General features: G+C 55.1%; 5 protein-coding genes across 5 annotated transcripts; 4 read left to right on the top strand and 1 right to left on the bottom strand.

Moving 5' to 3' along the window:
- The first annotated feature begins 17 nt into the window (after positions 1–17).
- IE81DRAFT_325545 (hypothetical protein) lies at positions 18–3,438 on the top strand. The gene is made up of 5 exons (XM_025514552.1): positions 18–1,279; positions 1,367–1,633; positions 1,731–2,552; positions 2,663–3,019; positions 3,293–3,438. Exons 1-5 carry the CDS (start codon positions 152–154, stop codon positions 3,377–3,379), a joined length of 2,661 nt encoding a protein of 886 aa, XP_025367651.1. The 5' UTR covers positions 18–151; the 3' UTR covers positions 3,380–3,438.
- Positions 3,439–4,234: 796 nt separating this feature from the next.
- Positions 4,235–5,427, bottom strand: IE81DRAFT_325544 (Trm112p-domain-containing protein). Its single transcript, XM_025514551.1, has 3 exons — positions 4,989–5,427; positions 4,768–4,863; positions 4,235–4,523 (listed from the first exon to the last, which is right to left on the bottom strand). Exons 1-3 carry the CDS (start codon positions 5,172–5,174, stop codon positions 4,422–4,424), a joined length of 384 nt encoding a protein of 127 aa, XP_025367650.1. The 5' UTR covers positions 5,175–5,427; the 3' UTR covers positions 4,235–4,421.
- Positions 5,428–5,964: 537 nt separating this feature from the next.
- IE81DRAFT_342707 (hypothetical protein) lies at positions 5,965–11,274 on the top strand. Its single transcript, XM_025515710.1, has 3 exons — positions 5,965–8,422; positions 8,503–8,900; positions 8,985–11,274. The coding sequence occupies exons 1-3, from the start codon at positions 6,413–6,415 to the stop codon at positions 11,164–11,166; spliced, it is 4,590 nt and encodes a 1,529-aa protein (XP_025367649.1). The 5' UTR covers positions 5,965–6,412; the 3' UTR covers positions 11,167–11,274.
- Positions 11,275–11,685: 411 nt separating this feature from the next.
- Positions 11,686–14,192, top strand: IE81DRAFT_361208 (hypothetical protein; the record flags this gene model as incomplete). The annotated part of the gene is made up of 5 exons (XM_025516726.1): positions 11,686–12,008; positions 12,094–12,265; positions 12,438–13,021; positions 13,095–13,377; positions 13,485–14,192. 5 exons carry the CDS (start codon positions 11,686–11,688, stop codon positions 13,977–13,979), a joined length of 1,857 nt encoding a protein of 618 aa, XP_025367648.1. The 3' UTR covers positions 13,980–14,192.
- Positions 14,193–17,586: 3,394 nt separating this feature from the next.
- On the top strand, positions 17,587–19,463 carry IE81DRAFT_293359 (phosphate transporter; the record flags this gene model as incomplete). The annotated part of the gene is made up of 2 exons (XM_025511994.1): positions 17,587–17,994; positions 18,066–19,463. The coding sequence occupies 2 exons, from the start codon at positions 17,587–17,589 to the stop codon at positions 19,461–19,463; spliced, it is 1,806 nt and encodes a 601-aa protein (XP_025367647.1).
- Between the last annotated feature and the right edge of the window lie 969 nt (positions 19,464–20,432).

Here is a 20,432-nt window from a genome sequence, read left to right as displayed (position 1 = left end):
CCCCGCGCGCACCTCCACTCGCACTCACACTCACACTCACGAGTGGTCTTGCTCTCTTTCAGTCCGAAGTCTTGCGCTCAATTGTGAGCCCAGCTGCGTAGCATCTAGAGCGCTCAGATCATCATATCCAACCCCTGCTTGGTGCTCCATCATGGACCATCAATCCGCCGCTTCGGGCTCTGCTAGCGTTTCATTGTTCAAGAAACGTAAACCACGAGGTGCAGCTGGGGGAGGTAGCTCCAGCGCCAGCGCCATCTTCCCTTCCACTGCGGGCAGCAAGGATCGATCAAATCTTACATCCCTAGGCTCTACCATTGCTAGCGCAGAGAAAGCGGACGGAGCTCAGAAGGAGGAGGAGAAGGAAGCAGAAGAAGAAGAAGAAGAAGAAGAGGGCGGATCGGCAGTTCGACGAGCGGCGAGAGGTCGAGCGTCAGGCAAGTCGGCCCTCCTCCGACCTTCAACATCTCGTACTGATTCTGCACAGCACTTTGATGCTGCGCGTGAGAGGAAGCGTCTTGGTCCGTCGCTGGGTGCGCTTGGCGCTGAGCGCGGGATAGGGATGAAGAGGAGCATGGACGTGGGGATGGACTCTGATGCGGCGAAGATTCGGACGGAGAATCAGACTTCGTATGGACCTGAAATGATGGCGAGCTTGAAAGCTGCCACGCCCCGCGCTCCCATCAGCTCTGGTCAGACGCTTGACCAGGTGGATGATGATGGGGTGGCGGAAAGTGCTATGGAGCAAGGTGTGGGCTTATATGCAGAGGAGGAGATACCGAGCGCAGAGAGGATCGCCGAGCTCAAAGAAGCTCGTCGAAGAGCGGCCAGGAATGGCAACGGCAGCGCCGCTGCTTCCGGAAGCGGACATGACGCGGCTGCTACAGATTACATCTCGCTGGCGGATGATGCGGTCAAGATGAAAGGAGGCAGAAGCGGACGATTGCAGAGGGACTCGGATTCGGATGCGGATGCGGATGAGCAGCAAGATGAAATGGGACCTGCATCCAGTCGGACTCGCGGTCACACGGATTTGGAGATGGAGGAGGAGGAGAAGTTTTTGATTGGTAAGAAGGAGAGGAGGGAAGAGGAGAGACGAAAGAGGGAGATTAGAAGAGAGGCGGTCTCGAGGACTTATGCGAAGGAGGACGTTGCCACGCAAAATGGCGGCAAAGAGGATCAGCTGGAGAGCGATGATGAGTGGGAGAAAGCTCAATTGAAGAGGATGGGACTGGGATTGGGTGATGAGAATGTGGAGAGGGGAAAGAAGAAGAATGGAAGAGTGAGTGCATGTTTGCGTGCGATACGGGATCACCGAGCTAGATTGGCTGATCAGCCAACTTTTTCTTGCCCTCCACTTGCGCGATAGCCTTATCAACCCGCGCCCATTCCCCAAGTCACGCCTCTTCCCAAATCTGGCACGACCACCAGCACACTCGCATCGCGTCTACTCGCGCTCGAGGAAATGGAGACGTCGCACAGGAACGTCAAGGAGCAAGCTAATAGAGGCCTGCAAGGATTGAAAGAGGAGGAAGAGGAGAGTAGGGGGAGCGTGAAAGAGGCGCATGAGAAGTTGCAATTCTTCAAGACGCTCGAGGAATTCGTTATTGCACTGGCGGTACTGTTCGAGGAGAAGGTGAGTTGATGGAGGGTGAAGAAGCGCGCATTGCGCGGAGCTTGATCAGCCCAGAGCTGATTGCTTACTGGATCGTCTCACCGCGCTTATTGCACAGGGCGAAATGCTGGATTGGCTCGAGAGGCAGGGAGAAGATGCTTTGGTGCATAGAACGCAAAGAGCTAAGCGACAGACTTTGCAGGTGCTGTTCAATAGTCTGGCCTTGTTTCACGGACCGCCCACAGCCTCTTTGGATCCTGACGTATCAGAGTCCAGCGATCAAGACGTCCGCCCGATGGACTTCGAAACGCCTGCACATGTGAGCGGAGGGGATGTGCTGGGCGCATCGGATCAAGAGGCGCAGCAAACGCTTCAAGAAGTCCAATCGAGCGTCGAAAACCTGCTTTCGGACGTACACTCCAGCGTGTTCAGGTACCCTTGCTCCATCGACCAAGCGGAAGCGCAAGGGGCACGCGACGATGAAGATAGCGTGCACGGCCGATTCGAAAAGTGGAGAGGAGAGTATACGGAAGAGTATAATGTGGCTTGGGGAGGTCTGGCCCTTGCGGACATTTGGAATTTTTGGAGCAGGATGGAAATGTGCGCATGGGATCCTTTTGCATCTTCATCTGAATCAGCGCTTCCTTCCACCTCCGCCTCGACGGAGGCGAAATGGAAGGCAAGAAGGAACGTCGCGGATCTGTCCGAATTTGCTTGGCATCGAAATTTGTCGAGCTTTGTGGAGAGATGGACAGATGAACCTGTGGGTGGCGATGAAGAAGCCATCGCTACGCTGCTCAGCAGCGCGCTGCTTGCGAAGCTCGTCAGACTGGTCCAGGGTGGAGCGATGAATGTTTGGGATAAGCGCCAGACGGATAGCCTACTGCACATCGTGGACCAAATGTCCTTTGTGTTGGATTGGAAAGGTGTCCAATTTCAAGTGAGCGTCGAATGGCTTGGACGTGCGGGACGCACGTGCCCGCCTTTTGTGCGCTGTGGCTCACCGGAACTCTTCGTTACCCCCCCTCCTTTACGCCTTTGACCGCGCAGTCCTTCATCGGTCTGATCTTTGAGATGTGCAGAAGACAAATAGAGGTCTTTCAGGATGCCACTTGGTCATCCGTCGCGCCAATTCCTTCTCCAAGCGCAGGCGCGCCTCTTCAATCCCACCTCCGCTCCGGCGACGCTCCCGAATCCGCACGAGCACAGGCAAGACGCATCGTCCTGGAGAAGCTGTTGGATCTCCTGCACAACCTGCACAAATGGTCCCGCTTTGCGCTCCTGCAGGACAAGGAGCGAAACGATGCGTGCATTGCGCAGGTGCTGGGAGGATGCGCGTGGAATTGGATAAGAGGAGGGTGCGAGGGGCACGCAGCAGCGGCGCAAGTCGAGGATCTTGTTGCTCGGGTGAGTGCCGCTAGACGTTGGTTCCGCCTTGCAATTGAAAATTCCTGAGCTCCCAAGCTCGTAGCCGCTGCCAGCCGCCATGAAGACGGCCAGGCGGAAAAGGTCTCAAGGGCATGTCCAAAAGACCTTGTCGCCCCCCCCCCCCCCCCCCCCCCCCCCTTCCTCTCCGCTCTCCGGACCAATCTTTGCTGACCTTTAACTCTTTCCACACCCTCACTTCTTTTTGCCGCCCTTTTCTTCTCATTTCTCGTTCGATTTTGGACCGCGCGCCAGATTTTGAAAGAGTTTAGAGCGGGCGGCGCGTTGGGTGCGGACTTGACTAGTCGATACACCAATCACCTCAAACATATCGTTTCCTAAAAAAAAAAAAAAGGGAGCGGGCACACCTCTACCGCGTTTCCCCCATCTTGATTCACGCGCAAGCGACTACTGTCCAACATTTGACTTTTCGCATTTTCGCATTTTCTGTAAAACACACGCATGCCCCCCAATCTGATTCGTCTGCTTACGCCAGGCCGTTATTGAAGCTGTGCTCGTCTCACTCGCCTCCCAGACCGAGCCAAGTCATTAACCTTACCACTGTTACCGGGAAGGGGGGTGGGGGGAGGTCCTTGCTTGACGCCTAGAAAATTAGACCACGCTTCCTCGCAACACTCTCGAGCGTGGTCTGACGAGTTGATTTGGTATGGGATGGGACCTTCTCCTCAGCGCGCGCATCTATCGTACATGTGCATATCTATCGAGCCGATTGACGACATGGCTCGGTCGTGCGGAGCTCGAAGTCCGCACAAAGTGCTTCGCTCGTGCGCGCCTTCTTGCTTGCGCCCCGATCTGGGGATTTGCAAAGTCCTAGAGTGATGGCCAGATCCAGACTGCTCACTGTGACTTTTTTCCCATGATCACACAATCTGACTGGCAGGTATGAGCTCGTATCGGGGCGTGCGCAACATTGTTGAGAATCGTCAACTGGACGAGAAGCCGGACCACGCCTGCCTCCCCGCAGCTCGCGCTGCGAGAAGCGAGGTTAGGTCAGACTGCCTTGCTATTTGTTGACGCGTTTGCGCCGCGAAGAGCTTTGAATATGTCCCTTCAGGGCCTGTCTGCGGCCCGTCAAGGGGTTGAGAGGCGCGTGCAAATCGTGGATGCCACGACGTCGTTCCTCGTTCCATCGCCTGCTTCCGAATTCGGGCTCGGTACGACGTGCGCGATGCCTTTCTCCTGAGTTTGAATGATCTTCGCATGCCTCGTGTTCATCGAGAATAGGCAGATGTGTGCGGGATCACTTGGGAACTTCATGCTCTGCTAGAAGCTGCGAGGGGACGAGAGTTGAAGGGTTTGGTATGTCAGAAGTGCGCAGCACTTGTCATGAAGCGCCTCGATGCTGATCCGACGACTGCTAGTCTTAACACTTCGCGCTCGCGCTCACCATGTTTGGAATGCCATTCCTGATCTGAAAGATGTGGGCGCAGTTGGGACACACCATTTGGCCCTCGATGACGTGGATCTGTACGAGAATGAGGGATGGATCGGTGAGCACCACCATCTCAACACGCCCCCTATGCTTTCTTTCGCGCCTCCCGCAACCACTCGAGCTTGTCAGAGAGATTTTTTATAAGCATTGCCGCAAAAGGCTCAGCAACAGCTTCTAGTTGATATTAATTTTTGTATTGATCTTTCTCATCATTCTGCTCATGTGCCCTGTGCCACCGCATACATGCGCCCGCAACCCTCACCGTAGGTTCACTCACCTCAAGCAGCACGTGGTGCAGCGCCTTGAGCGTCTCCCCGTCGATCATTGGGTCCGTCGGATCCGGACCTTTTTCAGGCAAGCTCGCATCGCCCAACTACCATGCAAGAGAAGCATTGCAAAGTGCAGCGCAATTGAGTCATCCAAGCGCTATTCGCTCATTTGCAACTCCAGTCGCCAGGTCAATCTCCGCATGCATGCCAGCCAGCCTGCGGAACTCACCTGTCTCGAAGCGACAACCAACGCATTCCAGTCCACCTTGTTCAGAAATCCTCGTAAGAAAGGCTCGTTGAAATCAGCCTCGATCAGTTCCAGCTGGACTTCTTTGAAAGAGAGTGGGAAATTGTTGGAGGTGGATACGCAGGATTTGGCGTGACAGGCCAGCAGATTGTGAGTCAAGAGACGCATCTTTGGCGAGGCTGTCGGGCTTGGCGTTTGCGTGCGGTTTCAGAGGTCAGGACGAGAATGGATCGCAGCAGAAGTGCAAGGCTTGGGTGGCAGGTCAAGATGGGCTTTGGATAGCTTTGGCTTTTACAACCTTGCGCGGCGCTTCCAGTGTATGCGCAGCAAAGATGGTCGTTGGTCCGGGGCGATGTCGATGGATCATGTGCTGGAGTCGCAAAGAGGATTTCACGAGTGATGTGACGGGGCCATGGGGCTTTGAGGAAGGTGGGAAAGGTACGAAGACGTGGAGCAACATGCAGCGCCCGAGACTGGGTCGCGCGCGTGCCATGCACACACGAAAATTCCAAGCTATGCGCGCGGGCACACATCTATCGCACGAGACTTTTTGACAAACACGTGACCTCCCTGACCGCGCTGACGACACGCACCCACGCGCGCAGGAGGCTCTCATCCCTCCCGCTTTTCGACGGCTCGAGTCACGGGTCACGTCGCCTGCGAGATTCGTGAATGGCCGAGTAATTACAAGTTTGAGTGCTGGATGATGCAGGCACCTAGTCTGAGTGCGTCCGGATCGAGCATCGACGAGTGTCCTTCATGATCATCATCATCACGGCGGGCCCTATGCGTGCGGCGGTTCGGCACTGTGAGGGTGCGGCACATGCAACCACGCATCCAGCGCGCATTTGGATGGCGAGTCACCGGCAGTCTTGAGTCACGGGCGCGAATCGTGCCGTTCTCGCATAAGTAGTCACGAGTGTGAGTAGTTGAGTGTACTGCTACCCAACTTGCTGCAGCATGAGCGCCCGATCTCGGCTTATTCAAGTTTTGAGTCTTGTGATCGGGTTTGATTTGCCCGCAAAGTGGCGGTGCGCGGTGCCTGCGTGCTCTGTCTGGATGACTCGAAGGGCGGGGCTTGCTCAGCACCGCTCAGCGCTTCGCTCATCCTGTTCACATCCACGCTAAGCCGTGCTTCAGCCAGCAAGCCGAGTCGCGCCCCTCTTTTATTGTTGGAAAGGCTGCAAGAAGGGGCTCGGGATGTAGGAAACTTCGTCTTGTGGCAATTTCTGAGAGCAAGTGACTCGACTTTGACGTCAACTAGCACCAACGTTTGCACAAGCTGGCCAAGGATTGGGCGCCAGTGAATTACAAAGAGAAACAGCTTCCGGTACTGATTGCTCCCCGTGCAATTTCCAAGAACTTTGTCCCAAATCCACCAAGCTCCCTCCATTGGATTCGCCGTCATGGATGTGCGACTGAAAGAAGACTTGGCCCACGTGACGCTTCACCAGAGGCATCAAGTACTCGTGCGCTACACCAAAAATCTCAACAACATCTCAGGGCACAGTCCGCTTCTCTTCGATGACCTTCTCCTTAGGATCTCTTCAGCAAGCGGCGTGGCTTTCTGCCTGCGCGCTTTCAAGCAAGTGGATTGGTGCTTAGATGCGCTACTCGTCTACAGGAAAAGGGCACTGGATTCGCGCGTGGATGAGGCGGCAGTAAAGACCTTTGTTGACATCTGGAAGAAGCGCGATCAAGCTGAGGATCTGATGCGTGGCATTGCTGCTCGACTCGCACTTGATCCCCACGAGTCTTTGCTGTTCGCCTTGTATCGAGGACTGAGCGCAAGATCTGCATCTCTCCTCGTCAAGGGTCTTTCAAAGATCAAGTATGCAGTCCATCGGGCTGAAGACAGTAGGGTCCCAGCCATCGAGCTCCTCGTCGTCCGCCTAGCACAGGACGTGCTTCAAGTTGATGCGCTCCGCAAGCTCTTACCCGTTTGCACCGCTTCGTCGATTGAGAACCTGCTATGGACACTTGACGATGAGATCTTGCTCAGATTGGATCAGAACTGCTTGGATCTGCTCGTCGAAGCTCAGCCGCACGCACTCACAAGATGGATCGAGTCCACGGATTCTAGGCGCACTCCAGAGAGGGCATCACTTCGTCAAAAATTGATAGCCAGAGCGTGCGTCGCGCCAAGTTCTTTCGGGAGCGAAAATGCATCCATAGGTCTTGCGTTCACGATGAGGCTCATCAAGGGTCAGGTTCCGGAAGCAAAGGTGGACCAGTTGAGCGTAGACACGATACTCAAAGCTGTCGGCTCCCAACGTCAAGGCACAACAAAACATCAACTGGACCTTTGCAATGCCTACTTCGCTTCAAGTCTTTCCCGGGATACTGCAGTCTCGCAGACCAAAGGTTCGCTCAGCAACACCCTGCTCAAGCGTGCCGTTCGTGTCATCAAGCTGCTATTTGCGCGGGATGAAGCAGGAGATGCATCAGCTGCTTCTAGGCTGCTCGAGTGTCTTCCTAGCACTCCATCCTCACCTTACCTGAAGAACTTGACCGAAGATCGTCTGCTACGGTTTCCTCGACCATTGAGACCGCGCCTCATTGCCATACTGAACAGAGGTCCCGAGGCGACGTGGCAAGACCTGTTGAAAAGCGTGGACGAAGAGACGATGGTGAGACTTGGTCTTTTGAGCATGTTGGACACCGCGCATGCGCTGGAGCTGGTCGAGGCCTTGCAGAGCAAAGGTGATACGTGGCCCGTGAGATGCGCAGGATCATGGGCTCCAAAGCGAATCACTCCCGGACGGACGAGAGTCACGAGGCTGGACCAACTCTCTCTTCGAGCTAAACGACTATTCGTTCTGAGCTGTGCACGACTCGTCATCACGGCTGCTTGGAGCGCCTCGGACGAGCCATGGAGTGAAGTAGCAAAACGAGAAGGGACCTACGCTGAGAAGGACCCAGCTTTGAGAGCTGGCAAAGCCATCGTCGAGTCTTTTCTTCGAGGTGCAAAGCATCATGCCTATATTGAAGAGTTGCTCGTGAAGAGGGCCAAATCGGGCGAACGAAGAGGACATTACTGCGTCGTCGCATTGTGCTTGGCCCTCGTCTCTGGGGATGCAGAAATGGTGCCCAAGACTTTTGGAGCCTTGTTGGATCGATGCAGGCGAGATGCAGATGCCAGAGTGGCTCTGAACTCTGTCATCCACGTTCCTGGAGGTCTCAGCGAAGGATTGGCGATCATCTTCCCGGTTATTGGAGATGCGTGCCTGGATAAAATCGTCGCATATGCTGCTTCTCGGCAGAAAGAGCCGGATTTTAATGAGCAAGAGACGATGGTTTGGGCACACTTCCTCTCGGAAGTACTCAAGAGACGCATCGAGGCCGTGCTGGAAGGTGATGATGCGATGATTTTGGATGGGTTGCTCGCACCTTTGCAAAACGTCGACAAGTCCATGGTAAGTCACATTCTTCGTCCACAGAATGCGTATGGATGAAAGAGCACGAAAATTGAAACCGTATCTTGCTTCGTGGCTAGCGACACTGTCGTGGCGTCACAGTGACGCCTCACGATGCTGCTCGTCTGCCTCTGATTGGCAATTGGCTTGATCGCCTGACCAAGAAGGAATGGAACATGTGCAGCTCTAATCGAATGGCTTTCATACGGTCTCAGAAGAATCCATCAGTATTTCGGACGCTGGTCACTAGGATCGTGGAGCCCCGTGAGAACTTCATGTCGCTCCACACTTTCGCTCGTCAGTACGCCAATGCCTCTGCGGCTCTCGAAAATGCTGATGGAGGGGACACCGAAGTGGTCGATGAGCAGGCCGAAGTGAGGCTTTGGAAGTGGGGCTTGAGCGAGGAGACGAATGCGCAAGAGATTCGTTGGAGGTGGGAGCACGGTACGTCGGGTCAAAAAGGCCGCCTTATCAGTCTGTGAGTTCGAAAAATTTGCCTTCTCGTGCCGCTCGCGTGCTCTTACTGAATCATCATTTGTCGCGTCATACACCCTCTTTGTAGCTTGGCCCTGCAAAGTGGCTTGCTACGAACAGCGCTGCATCCTATACTGGGTCGTTATAGCGCCAGACAGCTCTATGTCGACGAGCTCGAGATCGACCCCCAGGTCTTCACCACTCTGCGAGTCCGCGCACGTGATCTTTGGCTAGACGCAAGAAGACCAAGATATCGTACTTCGGCTCAAAGCCTGTCGAGATTGACGGATCTCATACGATTCCACGTGCATGCTTCGGACGATCCCGAGGTACGGCAGCAGTGGCAGGACGCTACGCGATTGGGCTCGGAGCTCTTTGTAGCTGCATCTGAAACGGAGGATGATATGGACGTGAAGCAGGGAGGGAATTGGCAAGAAGATTTGGAAGAGATGCTTGCTCTGGGACATATCGAAGTGGAGCAGGTCCTCTTCGCAGCGAGCAAATTCACAAATTCCTACGAGACCCTCGTGCCTATACTCAAGCTCAAAATGCTAGCCATTCTAGCCCGGGCTTCGAACCCCGCACTCTTGTTGCCCGAGTCCAAGGCCATCTTGCTCGATACGGATCTTTCGGCATGGCACCGAAGCCTGTGCCTCAACCTTTCCATTTTGAAGAAGTTACGCCGCCAAGTGGCAAGAGGGTGGATGCTGACGCTCTACAAGGCTTGCCAACATGCGATGCAACCCCATCGGCTGAGCGAAAAGGACAAGAGTGCTCCGCCTCCCGTCAAGGTCAGCACAGCCAAAGCGTTGGTCGAGCGAGCGCGCGACTCGGGCATCTTCGATCCGGACGACACGATCGACTTTGCGCTCCTTGTGTTGGAGATGATGCCACACATAGACGTCTACTTGCTTGTGGCAAACCTCTTTGTGCAATTGTCACTCAAGGGTATTGCATTGGAGCGATCTAGCGTTTTGGTTGCATTGCTCATTCGACGCCAGCCGATGGAGCATCGGAGCGGTCTCTTTGACAAGACCTTCAACGTTCAGCCTTGTCCACCCGACCAACAAAAAGAGATCACAAGTCTTTTCTGCAACGCGACACGGTCTCAGCTGGATTTGAGCGACCGCGCAATCGTACATTATAATAGCACCATGTATCTGCCATCGCTCGAAGCAATTTCAGAAGCGCATCAAGCAGAGCTGGTACCGTTGATACATCGAGATTCGTCGAGTGAACTCCAGCATATCCTGAGAGTCTACAAAACACCCATAGAAGCGCTCAATCAAGGCGCAAGCCCGCATCTAATTGCGGCGATCGCTCGAGCAGGAGGCGACGGAGCAGAGGCCTTCTTGGGCTTGCTGTGTCAAGCAAGCAGGTGCATCCGCACGATGCAGCGGCAAGTCGATCGGATCAAGGACGAGGACCTGTCAGCAGAAGAAAAGCATGGTCTGGAACGTCTGAGGGGTGTGAACAGCAGACGATGGATGAGAGCAGCGATGGTGCAAACGATCTGCCGAGCTTTGCGCTCCACTTTGGAAGACGAGACGCTTAGAGGAGCTTCTTCCAGCGCCTCGGATAGACTCATCCATCTGCTCGTGCAGACCGCGGGTTCCTACATTGAGCAAAGCGAGAGAGATACGCTGATCACAATCGTGCGGGAGCTTGTGCATCTGCACCTCGCCAGACCTGCCGAGCGCGCAGAGGTGCTCATAGCCGCCCGGTGCATCCTCTCGCAAACGCAAGAGGCTGCTCGCAACTCGACCTCAACCAAGCTCGATCTAGAGTTGCATGCGGCAATCTACGCTATGGAGTGGAGTTTGTTGGGCTGCGTCAGCATCTCGGAACAAGCTGCAACGACAATCGACCTCTTTGAGCGCTTCGTCAAGGTCGCGCGGGGCTATGCGGGAGCAGCAGCCTTTCGCCGCGCGTTCAAGCTGTTCGAATTCCAGACGGGCCATGCTGGACATTTGTTTGACCATGGCACGGACAAGAATGGATGGAATGCGCGTCTGAGTCTTATGCAGCATCTGACAGCACATGCTCGTCGATGTCCAGACGAAGCCGCCCGCCAATTCATCATGGACAGACTGATCGACTGGTCAGAGATCTTCGTCAAAGCTGGACTGGGGCTCGAGAAGGATGCGCAAGTGAAGAGCTTTGTGCAGAAGATGCAAGACGGTTGGTCAGAGCTCGATCTGCAGGTAGAGCTGATGATCAGATCTGCAAATCTTTTGCAAAAGGAGGAATGGTCCCACACTGTAGCATAGCGCTGCTGTATCGCTCTTGGTAGCTTCCGCTTCTGTTTACCCTCTCACTCGTCGCTAGCGGTGCCCCTTTGCACTCGACTGCAATGTGTAATGTCGAATCTTTGCTGCATATTATGCCGCGTCAGAGTCGAGGGAGTCACAGAGACGAATCTCGAGAGATTTTGACTGCTATGTACGACTCAATCTGATGCAAGCTCGACGAGACAAATCGACCCCCTGGGTTTGTCTCGACAAGTGATCAGTACCACCGATTAAATTTCTTGATTCACGGGTCCTCGCGGTTCGAGGTCTGCAGAAGCCCCGTGACGCATATCCCACGGTCACGTGAGTGGCGGTGCAAAAAAAGCGCGTTCTCCGCATCCGCCGAAATCCAAATTTGCAGCATCCACGATTAGCTGCAGCGGCAGCGGATACCATCTTACTCTCACCTGCTACGTGCAACTACAACAGGTCGATCAGAAAGCAGGTGGGCCGTCCACTACACGCGCAGCTGCATTGCAACGTAGCATACACGCCACCATGAAGCTTGACGCGACCGATTTGCGTTATCTGACGTCGGACGAATGGCGCGTGCTTCGAGCATTCGAGACGCTCTCGGCTCACTATGAAGTAGTTCCCACCTCTGCTCTCTCATCTGCCGTCGGATCCCTCAACTCTTCGTCATTGGCTAGGATAGCAGGCGGACTAGCCAAGCGTAATCTCGTGGCTAGGGTGAAGAATGCGAGCTATGATGGCTTCAGGATCACTTATGGGGGGGCGGATTGGTTGGCTGTGAAAGCGCTGAGGGAAAAGGGCCTCGAGGGTACAGGACCAAGAGTAGGCGTGGGAAAAGAGAGTGGTGGGTAGGCAAGCAGAGCATCAAATACCGGATCCTGTCGCGACTGAGCATACATTCCTCCTTTGACGTTGCATTGCAGACATCTACAGCGTCTCGACATCGTTCGAAGATCATCCAGAAGCTATCCTCAAGATCCACCGATTGGGCAGGATATCTTTCAGAGCTGTAAAGGAGAAGAGGGACTATCTCGGCAAGCGGCAGAATGCGAGCTGGATGTACCTCTCCAAGTTGGCTGCCAAGAAGGAGTGGGAATTCATGAATGTGAGTTAACGTGCTGTAGATGAGCGAGGGGGTGGGGGTGGGGGAGGCTCGTTGGGGACCAAGGCATGATGACGCGCAAGTGCGGCAAAGGACTTGACACAGACACACAAGCTGAATGCACGCCGGTGTCATTCACGCCGCTGACGCTCGACTTCACTACTCGATCTCGTAGGCGCTCTACGCTCATTCATTCCCTGTGCCTCGACCTTTGGCCTACTCACGTCACGCCGTCCTGATGACGCGCATCCCCGCCTATCCACTGCGCCAAATCGCGACGCTGCCACAAGAAGCCATTCCTTTGCTCTTCGATCAGCTGATGAATCTCATTGTCAGATTGGCCAAGGCAGGACTGGTCCATGGAGACTTTAACGAGTACAATCTTTTGGTCTTGGAAAAGCAGTCTGAGGATGAGGTGGATGCGGAGAACACAACGTACAGAGAAGAGACGAAGAACGAGAGGCTACGCGATGAGCGAGAAGAGAGTGTGACAGCGGACGGGGTGGTGGAGAAGGGAAACGGGTTTGAAAGGATTGTATCGCGAAACGCATCTCACACTCCGTCTGAGGCGAACGGACGTGCCTGCGGGGAGAATGATGAGCATGAGAAGCAAGATGCCGGAGATGAAGACTCGGACTTGGATGGTTCGGGAGAAGAAATAGACGAGACTGAGATACACTTGCAAGATGGCACGACGCTCTCCGCTGTCCTCATCGACTTTCCTCAGATGGTGTCCGTTGAGCATCTGAATGCCGAATTGTAAGCGCCGTTCGAGACTTGTCTGGGAGCACCGAATACGCCCAGCTAAGACGTCTCCGTTGCTATCTGCCAGCTTCTTCGATCGCGACATCGATTGCGTCATTCGGTTCTTTCACAAGAGGTTCAGATATCAAGTATCGCGAGAGGACTGTCCAAAATTCGGCGATTACGTCTCGTCCGACAGAGCGTTCAGGCGAGCTCAGAAGGAGCGAGAGAGAGCTTCGAAGCAGAATTCAAATGTCGAGGACGGTAATGGTGGTGCAATGCCAGCGGAAGATGAGGACGACCTGATGCTGGATGTCATCACGGATGCGAGCGGTCTTGCAGGACTCATCAAGAGCCGGGAGCTGGAAGAGGTGGGTTGCCGATGATTGGATATTGTCCAAATATGTCGCAGGACATCTTCGGGACGACGCCACAACGCGACATAATCACTTACCTTTTCATCCCCGTCATGCCGCAGTACATGTCTCGATTGAACGTCAAAGACGAAGGAGCTCCAGGCGAAGGCGCGGATCAGAGTGAGGATGAAGATCAAAGGGAGCAAACTTCGGAGACAGACGACGAAGACCAGGAAGGAGAAGATGAGAATCCTTATGGACGTCGGACAGCCGTTCTCGAAGACAGGCCCCCCGATATGCAAGGGCCGGACATTCCGAGCATGTCTCGTCGACCACGTCAAAGGCGCCCAGGTAATCATCATGCCGCATCTACTCATTCCGGACCAGCTTCCGCACGCGACGCTCCGCTGCCTTCTCGGGGGGCAGCAGAAAAGGCGCTGAAAGAGGGAGATGATCGATTGATTCAGCTCAGGATTGCGGCGGAGAGGGAGAGAAGGCAGAGAAAGGAGTTGAAGCATCATGGCAAGAGTAAAAGGGGACCCAACACGGGACGCAAAATGCCAGGTGGGAAAGCCAAAGGTGTTGCGGCGAAGATTAGGGACGCTGATGCGTTTTGAAGGATGAGAAAGTGGATGGCCTGCCCGTGTTGATAGTGATGACGCCAGGCGTGGCTACGCGCAGCATGGCTCTGGCATCCGAATGACTTCAAACGCTCCCGCTCAGCCCTCTCCCTGAACCGCCCTGATCCTCCATTTCATCTTGCCTATTCGAGTGATCATGGCGGCATCCGCCCTTCTTCGCCCCGTCTGCTGCAATTCATTCATACCTCTGTAAGACGCTCACATGGGCGCTTCGCGAGCGAACGGCTGGGCATTTCCAGCGGCGGACTCTGACGGAATGACTTTGAAGAGCCGCATCGTCGTTGGTCGTGGGGACCGTAGGACAGTCTCGAGAGCTGAATAACCGAGTCGAACGTGCAGCTTTCGTGAGGGCCACGTGCACTTCAGAGTCCAAGAGGACATTCTGAGGGACCGCTCGTTGCTCGATCCGAGTTCAGTGGGTGAGATCGAAGCGAGGTTTGTCGTTGATCGCGCTTGTCGCCACTCACGATCGAGACGATCGAGGCCGCTTTGAAGAGAAGGGCCGACGCATCGCACTGATCGATCGCGACGGTGGCGTGAGGCAATTGACATGACGAGGAAAAATTTAGCGTGAGTGCTAGTCCGCTTTTCGTCTTTGAGATCTCGCGCTTGGTCAATTTGAAGTGTTGCAACGGATTAGGCGAGATGACCGCTGCAAAGCTCACACGTGTCACTGACGTTGGTCTGCCTGTCCGTCGGATTCTCAATCGATCAGCCTAGAGTTCCAACGAAAGTTCAGAAGATGCTCCGGCTGTGCTTTGACGGTCAAGCTACACTCCAATTTTTCAGAGCTGTCGAATATTGGAGTCCTGTGCGTGGCTCGATTTTGACGCTAAGGTGGACACCAATCGAGGCTATCTCAATTTCGTGCACGGACGTGGGATGATTAACACTCGTGACTGCAGGTAACGTCGGCAATGTTCGACCGGCTCGTCTAGATTGAGGCTCTTGACTATGGAGGGCTAGGCCTAATCGCCACAATTCGGCCCCCTCGTGTCAAGATAAAGGTACATTGGTGGCAACAGCACGTGCACAAGTCATCTGGATCAAGGGTGATCCGACAGCTTACTGAGCAGACTCGTATTGGGCCATTCGTAAGCTGTCAGGTATAGATGTTGCCACAAATCGGGACCTAGGGGCTGGACCTTCGGGAATTCGTAGCCTGCGGCTTGGTCGACCTTGCACGACACTATCCCTCACGCTAGCGGAACAAAATTGCTCGGCACTGGTATCGAGCCGGACGAGACCTCAATGTTGTAAATTAGAACACACTCGAAAGTCGTCTCTTGTCAATTTCGTCTCAACCGTGCACCACATCACTGCTGTAATGTGATTCTCAATTTTGCGAGTAGTGGACGGGTGTATCATCAATACAAGCAGCGCGCAACCTGACCAACACTCACCAACACGGCGCCAGCAGGGTGACGGGGGCCCTTGGTCGTAATACACGGTCGAATCGTCGATATTAAACAGTGGCCAATCAAGAATATGCCTCTCGACTTGTGGTACAGGCTGTACTTTGACACGTGCCTGAAGCTCCGCTCTTCTTGGCGTTCCGGCCCCCTTCATTCAGCCGTGATCGCTTCTCGGAGTGTGACAGTGGCGAGCACTTCTGAGCATCCGCGTGTCCTGGGCTGAACCTCACATTTGAGACTGTCAATGTTCGTACATACACGCGTGCTCGCAAAGAGTAGCTTCAAGCTCGGAATGTAACGTAACGGCCATCCAAGACCCCAGCGTACGCTACAATGCTCATTGTTCGTTGGGTCATCGCATCCATCGCAGCCTATCCCTACGTCTTTGACACGTGACAGACTGACCCATCACGCCGTCTGCTCGTAGCCCTGAGCAATTTGGATGGGGATAACGAAAAAGAATGGTGAAAGCACATGCTCTGCGACGAGCAAGCGTCCCCCCTCCACGCGTCGCGCTTTCGCGGATGCCAAGAACTGCACGCTGCATGCAGGTCCGCTCGATCTAGCATTCCAGACTCCGCCAATGGAAGAGGCGTCGAGCGCACGTTCGCTCTTGCATGAGCTGTTGGTCAAATGTCTCGAGAGGCGTGAGGGTCGCAATCACGATTGGCGCCTCGTTGACGCTCTTGCTGCTTTACCACGATGACCTGCCCTGCTGCCGCGCTGTGCATCCCAGCTTTGCTCCCACGCTTTCGGACGCGCATCTTCGCGCGCCAAGCTAGCAGAACGTGCCCTGGTGCTTGACGCGCAGACTGATCAACGCACCTTTTCAAGCTCCTACGGCCTTCCTCACACGACACTGCAACATCGTCAGGAAGATGTACCGCTGCGCCAGCGAGTGCTTCGTGAAGGAAAGAGTCGCTGTGAATTGACTCGACCACAGCCGCTGTGGCATTTCAGCTCGCAAGTCGGCTGTCTCCGAGAGGAAAGGACTGACTGGAGAGTACGCTCTGAGCTGCACAGCTCTCTTTGGCGACCGGAGCCGAGCACCAGCTTCCGTCGCGGAATGGCTTCTGCAGCACCTTTGCAGCCCCCGGAGGATACCTTATTGATGGTCTTGTGTTAGGCCGCAAGCGATTAGGCTGAGTTTGAAGTAAACGTCCACATGTTGAAAGAGACCCGACCTCCGAAGACCTTCTAATTTCGGTTGTGACAGCTACAAAAGTGTGTCAGCTCATTTAGCGCATGTTTAGCGCTGCAAAGAGTCCAGACTCCGCCAACTCTCGCCAAGAAGATTTGGGCACGAGGTAGGGACGCCAAAACGGTTCGCCCTACTCAAACATCGTACAGGTACGCTAAAGATGCCATTGACAGTGACCAATGCGTCAAGCGCAAGCCCCCCCTTCACCGGCTCAGTATACGGCGGGCCCCGGATGGATTCTTCTTGCGGCGTTCGAACCTTGCAGGAGGCCGCATGTCTTGGCAAGGTGGTCTGCCTATAGAGTGCTTCTCCCCGCAAGCGCCACAATGCGAGTGTACCGAAATTGGTTCCTCGTCTTCGGGCTTTCGCTGCATTTGCAGACACGGTGCGATGCGACTACTAGGTGCACAGAGGCAGCCGCCGACTTACAATCCGGTCCACCAGACGAAAGCCGCAACCGCCCGCTCTTCCGTGCCGCAGGTCCGAAACATGAAAGACTTGCTTCTACAACCTGGACGTGCAGATCGAGGTGATACCAGGAAATCCAGACCTTGCTCGTGGACATCTGTACGAGTGTACACGTTCGCAAAATGAACGCCATCGGGGAACTGATCGAGCTCGGGGGGACAGCTCTTGCGAGCGCCGATACCGCAGCGGTCGCGCTCTCGAAGACGTGCAGAGCCAACGGCGCTTTCAGGCACACATCTTCAAAGTGTGGCGACATAGGTGTGGCTGCTGTTGGTGTTGCAGATTGGCAGAATGGCAGTTCGGACGATACCAAGATCAGTCAGTCTCAGCATCTTCTTCGATCGCGTGTAGCAAGCATCTGTTGCCATCTGAAAGCCTTAAGAAGCGGCATCCTCATTCCTTGATTCACCTTCCTCCCCGCTCGATAAGCCCAACTCAGCTTCCACCTCCCCTCCTGGCTCTCACTCTCGACTACATCTCACCCTACCCTATAGTCAAGATGCCAGTCCTCACTCAATACACCTATGTGTTCGTCATCGGCACCTTCTTTGCTATGTTGGATGCCTTCAACAATGGTGCCAACGATGTTGCCAACGCTTGGGCTACTTCGGTCTCCAGTCGCAGTATCTCGTACAGAGCTGCAATGGTCTGCGCCTTGGTCTTTGAGCTTCTCGGAGCTCTGACAGTGGGTGCTCGTACCGCCGACACCATCAAGAACGGCATCATTCCCAACGCTGCCTTCCAGGGCAATGCCGGTGTTCAGATGCTCGCTTTCACTTGTGCTCTTGCTGGTGCCTCCACCTGGGTCATGTGGTGCACTCGTCACTCTGCTCACGTCTCCTCAACCTACTCTTTGATCTCGGCTGTCGCTGGTGTCGGTGTTGCCACTGCTGGTGCTCGCAACGTTGTGAGTACACAGTCTCGAGCGCAGCAGGCAGCGTACTTTCGCTCACGTCTCTATCGCTCCTACGCACACAGCAATGGGGTTGGAACAATGGCTCTGGTCTTGGTGCCATCTTCTCCGGTCTTGCGATGGCTCCCTTTGCCTCAGCAGTCTTCGGCATGATCATCTTTTCCCTGATCAAGTTCACCGTGCACATCCGCCGCAACCCAGTCCCATGGGCCGTCTACACGTCGCCATTCTTCTTCCTCGTCGCTGGTACCGTGTGCGCTCTCTCCATCGTCTACAAGGGTTCTCCCAACCTCAAGCTCAACGCTCGTCCACCCTGGTTCATCGCCTCGGTCACTCTCGGCGTTGGCTTTGGTCTTTTCTTCCTTGCCGGTCTGTTCTTTGTCCCATGGCTCCACGCCAAGGTCATCAAGAAGGACCAGGAGCTCAAGGCTTGGGAAGTCATCAAGGGCCCTCTCCTGTGGAGCCGCCCCTCGCACGCTTCGGAAGCCGCCGCTGCCAACGTCCCCAACTACGCCGTCGTCCAACACGGCGACGAGTCTGCTACCTCTTCCGTCGACGGTCACTCTGGTGCTTACAATGACGAGAAGATCGCCATCGATGAAAACTCCAGCCCCGCTGTCAACGAGCTCGTCGCTCCTCAGAAGTCGTACAAGGAGCTCGAGGCTGAGGCCACCGAGCGCTTCCACGCCAAGCTGCGCGCCGGCAAGGGACCTCTGGCATGGGCCATGCGATTCTTGCACAACAACCCCATGGGTGCCGGCATGATCTACGAGAGGCACAACCTGGTAACTGCGGTCAGGCGCATTCCCGCCATGATCGTCGTTGGCGCTCTGTACGGTATGAACTACGACATTCACGCTGCTCAGATGGGAACGGCCGGAACACCCGAAGGCGCCCGCATGGAGAAGGTCTACAATGCAGCTACCAAGTACCCCAACGAGGTCGAGCACACTTACAGCTTCATCCAACTGATCACCGCATGCACCGCGTCTTTCGCTCACGGTGCCAACGATGTCGGTAACGCTGTTGCTCCTTGGGCTGTCATCTACTCTGCATGGTCCACTGGAGATGCAGCCGCATCCAAGCTTCCAGTTCCCCTCTGGCAGATTGCCGTGCTCGCCCTCGTCTTGGTCCTTGGTTTCGTCACCTACGGATACAACATCATGCGGGTCATGGGTTCCAAATTGACCTACCACAGTCCTTCTCGTGGAACTTCCATGGAGCTCGCAGCCGCCATCACCATCGTCATCTTCTCTCAGTACAAGCTGCCAGTCAGCACCAGCATGTGCATCACTGGTGCCACCGTCGGTGTCGGTCTCATGAACGGCAAGCTCCAAGCTGTCAACTGGCAACGTGTCGGTCTCCTCTTCCTCTCTTGGGTCGTCACCATTCCCATCGCTGGTCTGCTCGGTGGTATCCCCATGGGCATCATCCTCAACGCTCCTCAGTTCGGCCGTGTCTGAGGGGGTCGCCCTGCACAAGGCTTGCCTGCCTGCTCGCCAATTGTTCTTCACCGCATCGATCTTCTCTGGTCAAATCATGTACATCTTCCCCCACCCCAGCTCCGCTCCGCTTTCACCTGCATATAGATCCGAAACGTCACCTGCGATTTGCCCGTTTTACCCTGATGTCGAACGACTCGATGACACCAAAAAATGAGATGATCTCCTTACAAAACGATGCGTGACTGGCAGTCTGTTTCTTAGCCTAGCAAGCTTGTCTCTCTCGCCTTTGCGCGAAGAGATCAGCCTCGCTTGAGCCTTGTGCGCAGCACTCCATGTCCGACTGGTAAAGGATCGTAGAGAATGCCATGGATCATGTTCTTCTGCTTCTGCATCACCGGAGTCATGGGCCAATCGTTGCAGGTCTATGAGGTCTGCGAAGATGAGCGTTCGAAAGGACTGCTCACGTCATGCTTGCGCGCCTCGCACATTCAAACGCCGCAATGACGGTGAGCTATGCTAGTCGACTGTCCAGGCAAGGCTCACATCGCCGCCACTTACGAAGCGACTGCGCAAGTTTGAGAGCGAACATCTGCAAGAGCGTCAATGGGAAACGGCGATGGATGGCGCTTCGCTCGCTCCGATTGGAGGGAAGAAAGGGCAGCGTGCGCGGGAGGGCTTATAGTCGAGTGCGAGTGCTAGCGACTGAGGGGAGTTCGGACGAGTGAAAGCATTGCAAGCTGGCAACAGATGTTCCGCAAAAATGGCTTTGTGCGAGCTCCCTTGCTCGCTCGCTCGCGCTTCTCGTGCGTGCGTGCGCGCTCTCTCTCTCTCTCTGCCGTTGGTGATGCCAAGGCCGGTGCGAAGCTACGCGCAGAAAAGGGAAGCCTCGAAGCGAAAAATCTGCTGGGAATGCGTACGCGCCCACATGACCCCATTCCGAGGCTGCAAAGTGTCAACGGCTCGATGAGGAGACTGAGAAGTGATGCG

This window comes from Ceraceosorus guamensis (assembly GCF_003144195.1).
Source record: "Ceraceosorus guamensis strain MCA 4658 unplaced genomic scaffold IE81scaffold_66, whole genome shotgun sequence".
NCBI classification, from domain to species: domain Eukaryota; kingdom Fungi; phylum Basidiomycota; class Exobasidiomycetes; order Ceraceosorales; family Ceraceosoraceae; genus Ceraceosorus; species Ceraceosorus guamensis.
The sequence above is the reverse complement of the archived record's forward strand: the minus strand, read 5'-3'. Positions and strand labels throughout refer to the sequence as shown.

Bases quoted from the DNA above. Each gene is read 5' to 3' on its own strand.
- IE81DRAFT_325545 (XM_025514552.1), top strand. From the start codon at position 152: ATGGACCATCAATCCGCCGCTTCGGGCTCTGCTAGCGTTTCATTGTTC. The intron at 1,280-1,366 runs GTGAGTGCATGT...CTTGCGCGATAG, and splicing joins GAAAGAAGAAGAATGGAAGA to CCTTATCAACCCGCGCCCAT. The intron at 3,020-3,292 runs GTGAGTGCCGCT...ACCGCGCGCCAG, and splicing joins TCGAGGATCTTGTTGCTCGG to ATTTTGAAAGAGTTTAGAGC.
- IE81DRAFT_325544 (XM_025514551.1), bottom strand. From the start codon at position 5,174: ATGCGTCTCTTGACTCACAATCTGCTGGCCTGTCACGCCAAATCCTGC. The intron at 4,864-4,988 runs GTGAGTTCCGCA...CTTGCATGGTAG, and splicing joins TGGTTGTCGCTTCGAGACAG to TTGGGCGATGCGAGCTTGCC. The intron at 4,524-4,767 runs GTGAGTGAACCT...ATTCTCGTACAG, and splicing joins TGCACCACGTGCTGCTTGAG to ATCCACGTCATCGAGGGCCA.
- IE81DRAFT_342707 (XM_025515710.1), top strand. From the start codon at position 6,413: ATGGATGTGCGACTGAAAGAAGACTTGGCCCACGTGACGCTTCACCAG. The intron at 8,423-8,502 runs GTAAGTCACATT...CTTCGTGGCTAG, and splicing joins AAAACGTCGACAAGTCCATG to CGACACTGTCGTGGCGTCAC. The intron at 8,901-8,984 runs GTGAGTTCGAAA...CCCTCTTTGTAG, and splicing joins AAAGGCCGCCTTATCAGTCT to CTTGGCCCTGCAAAGTGGCT.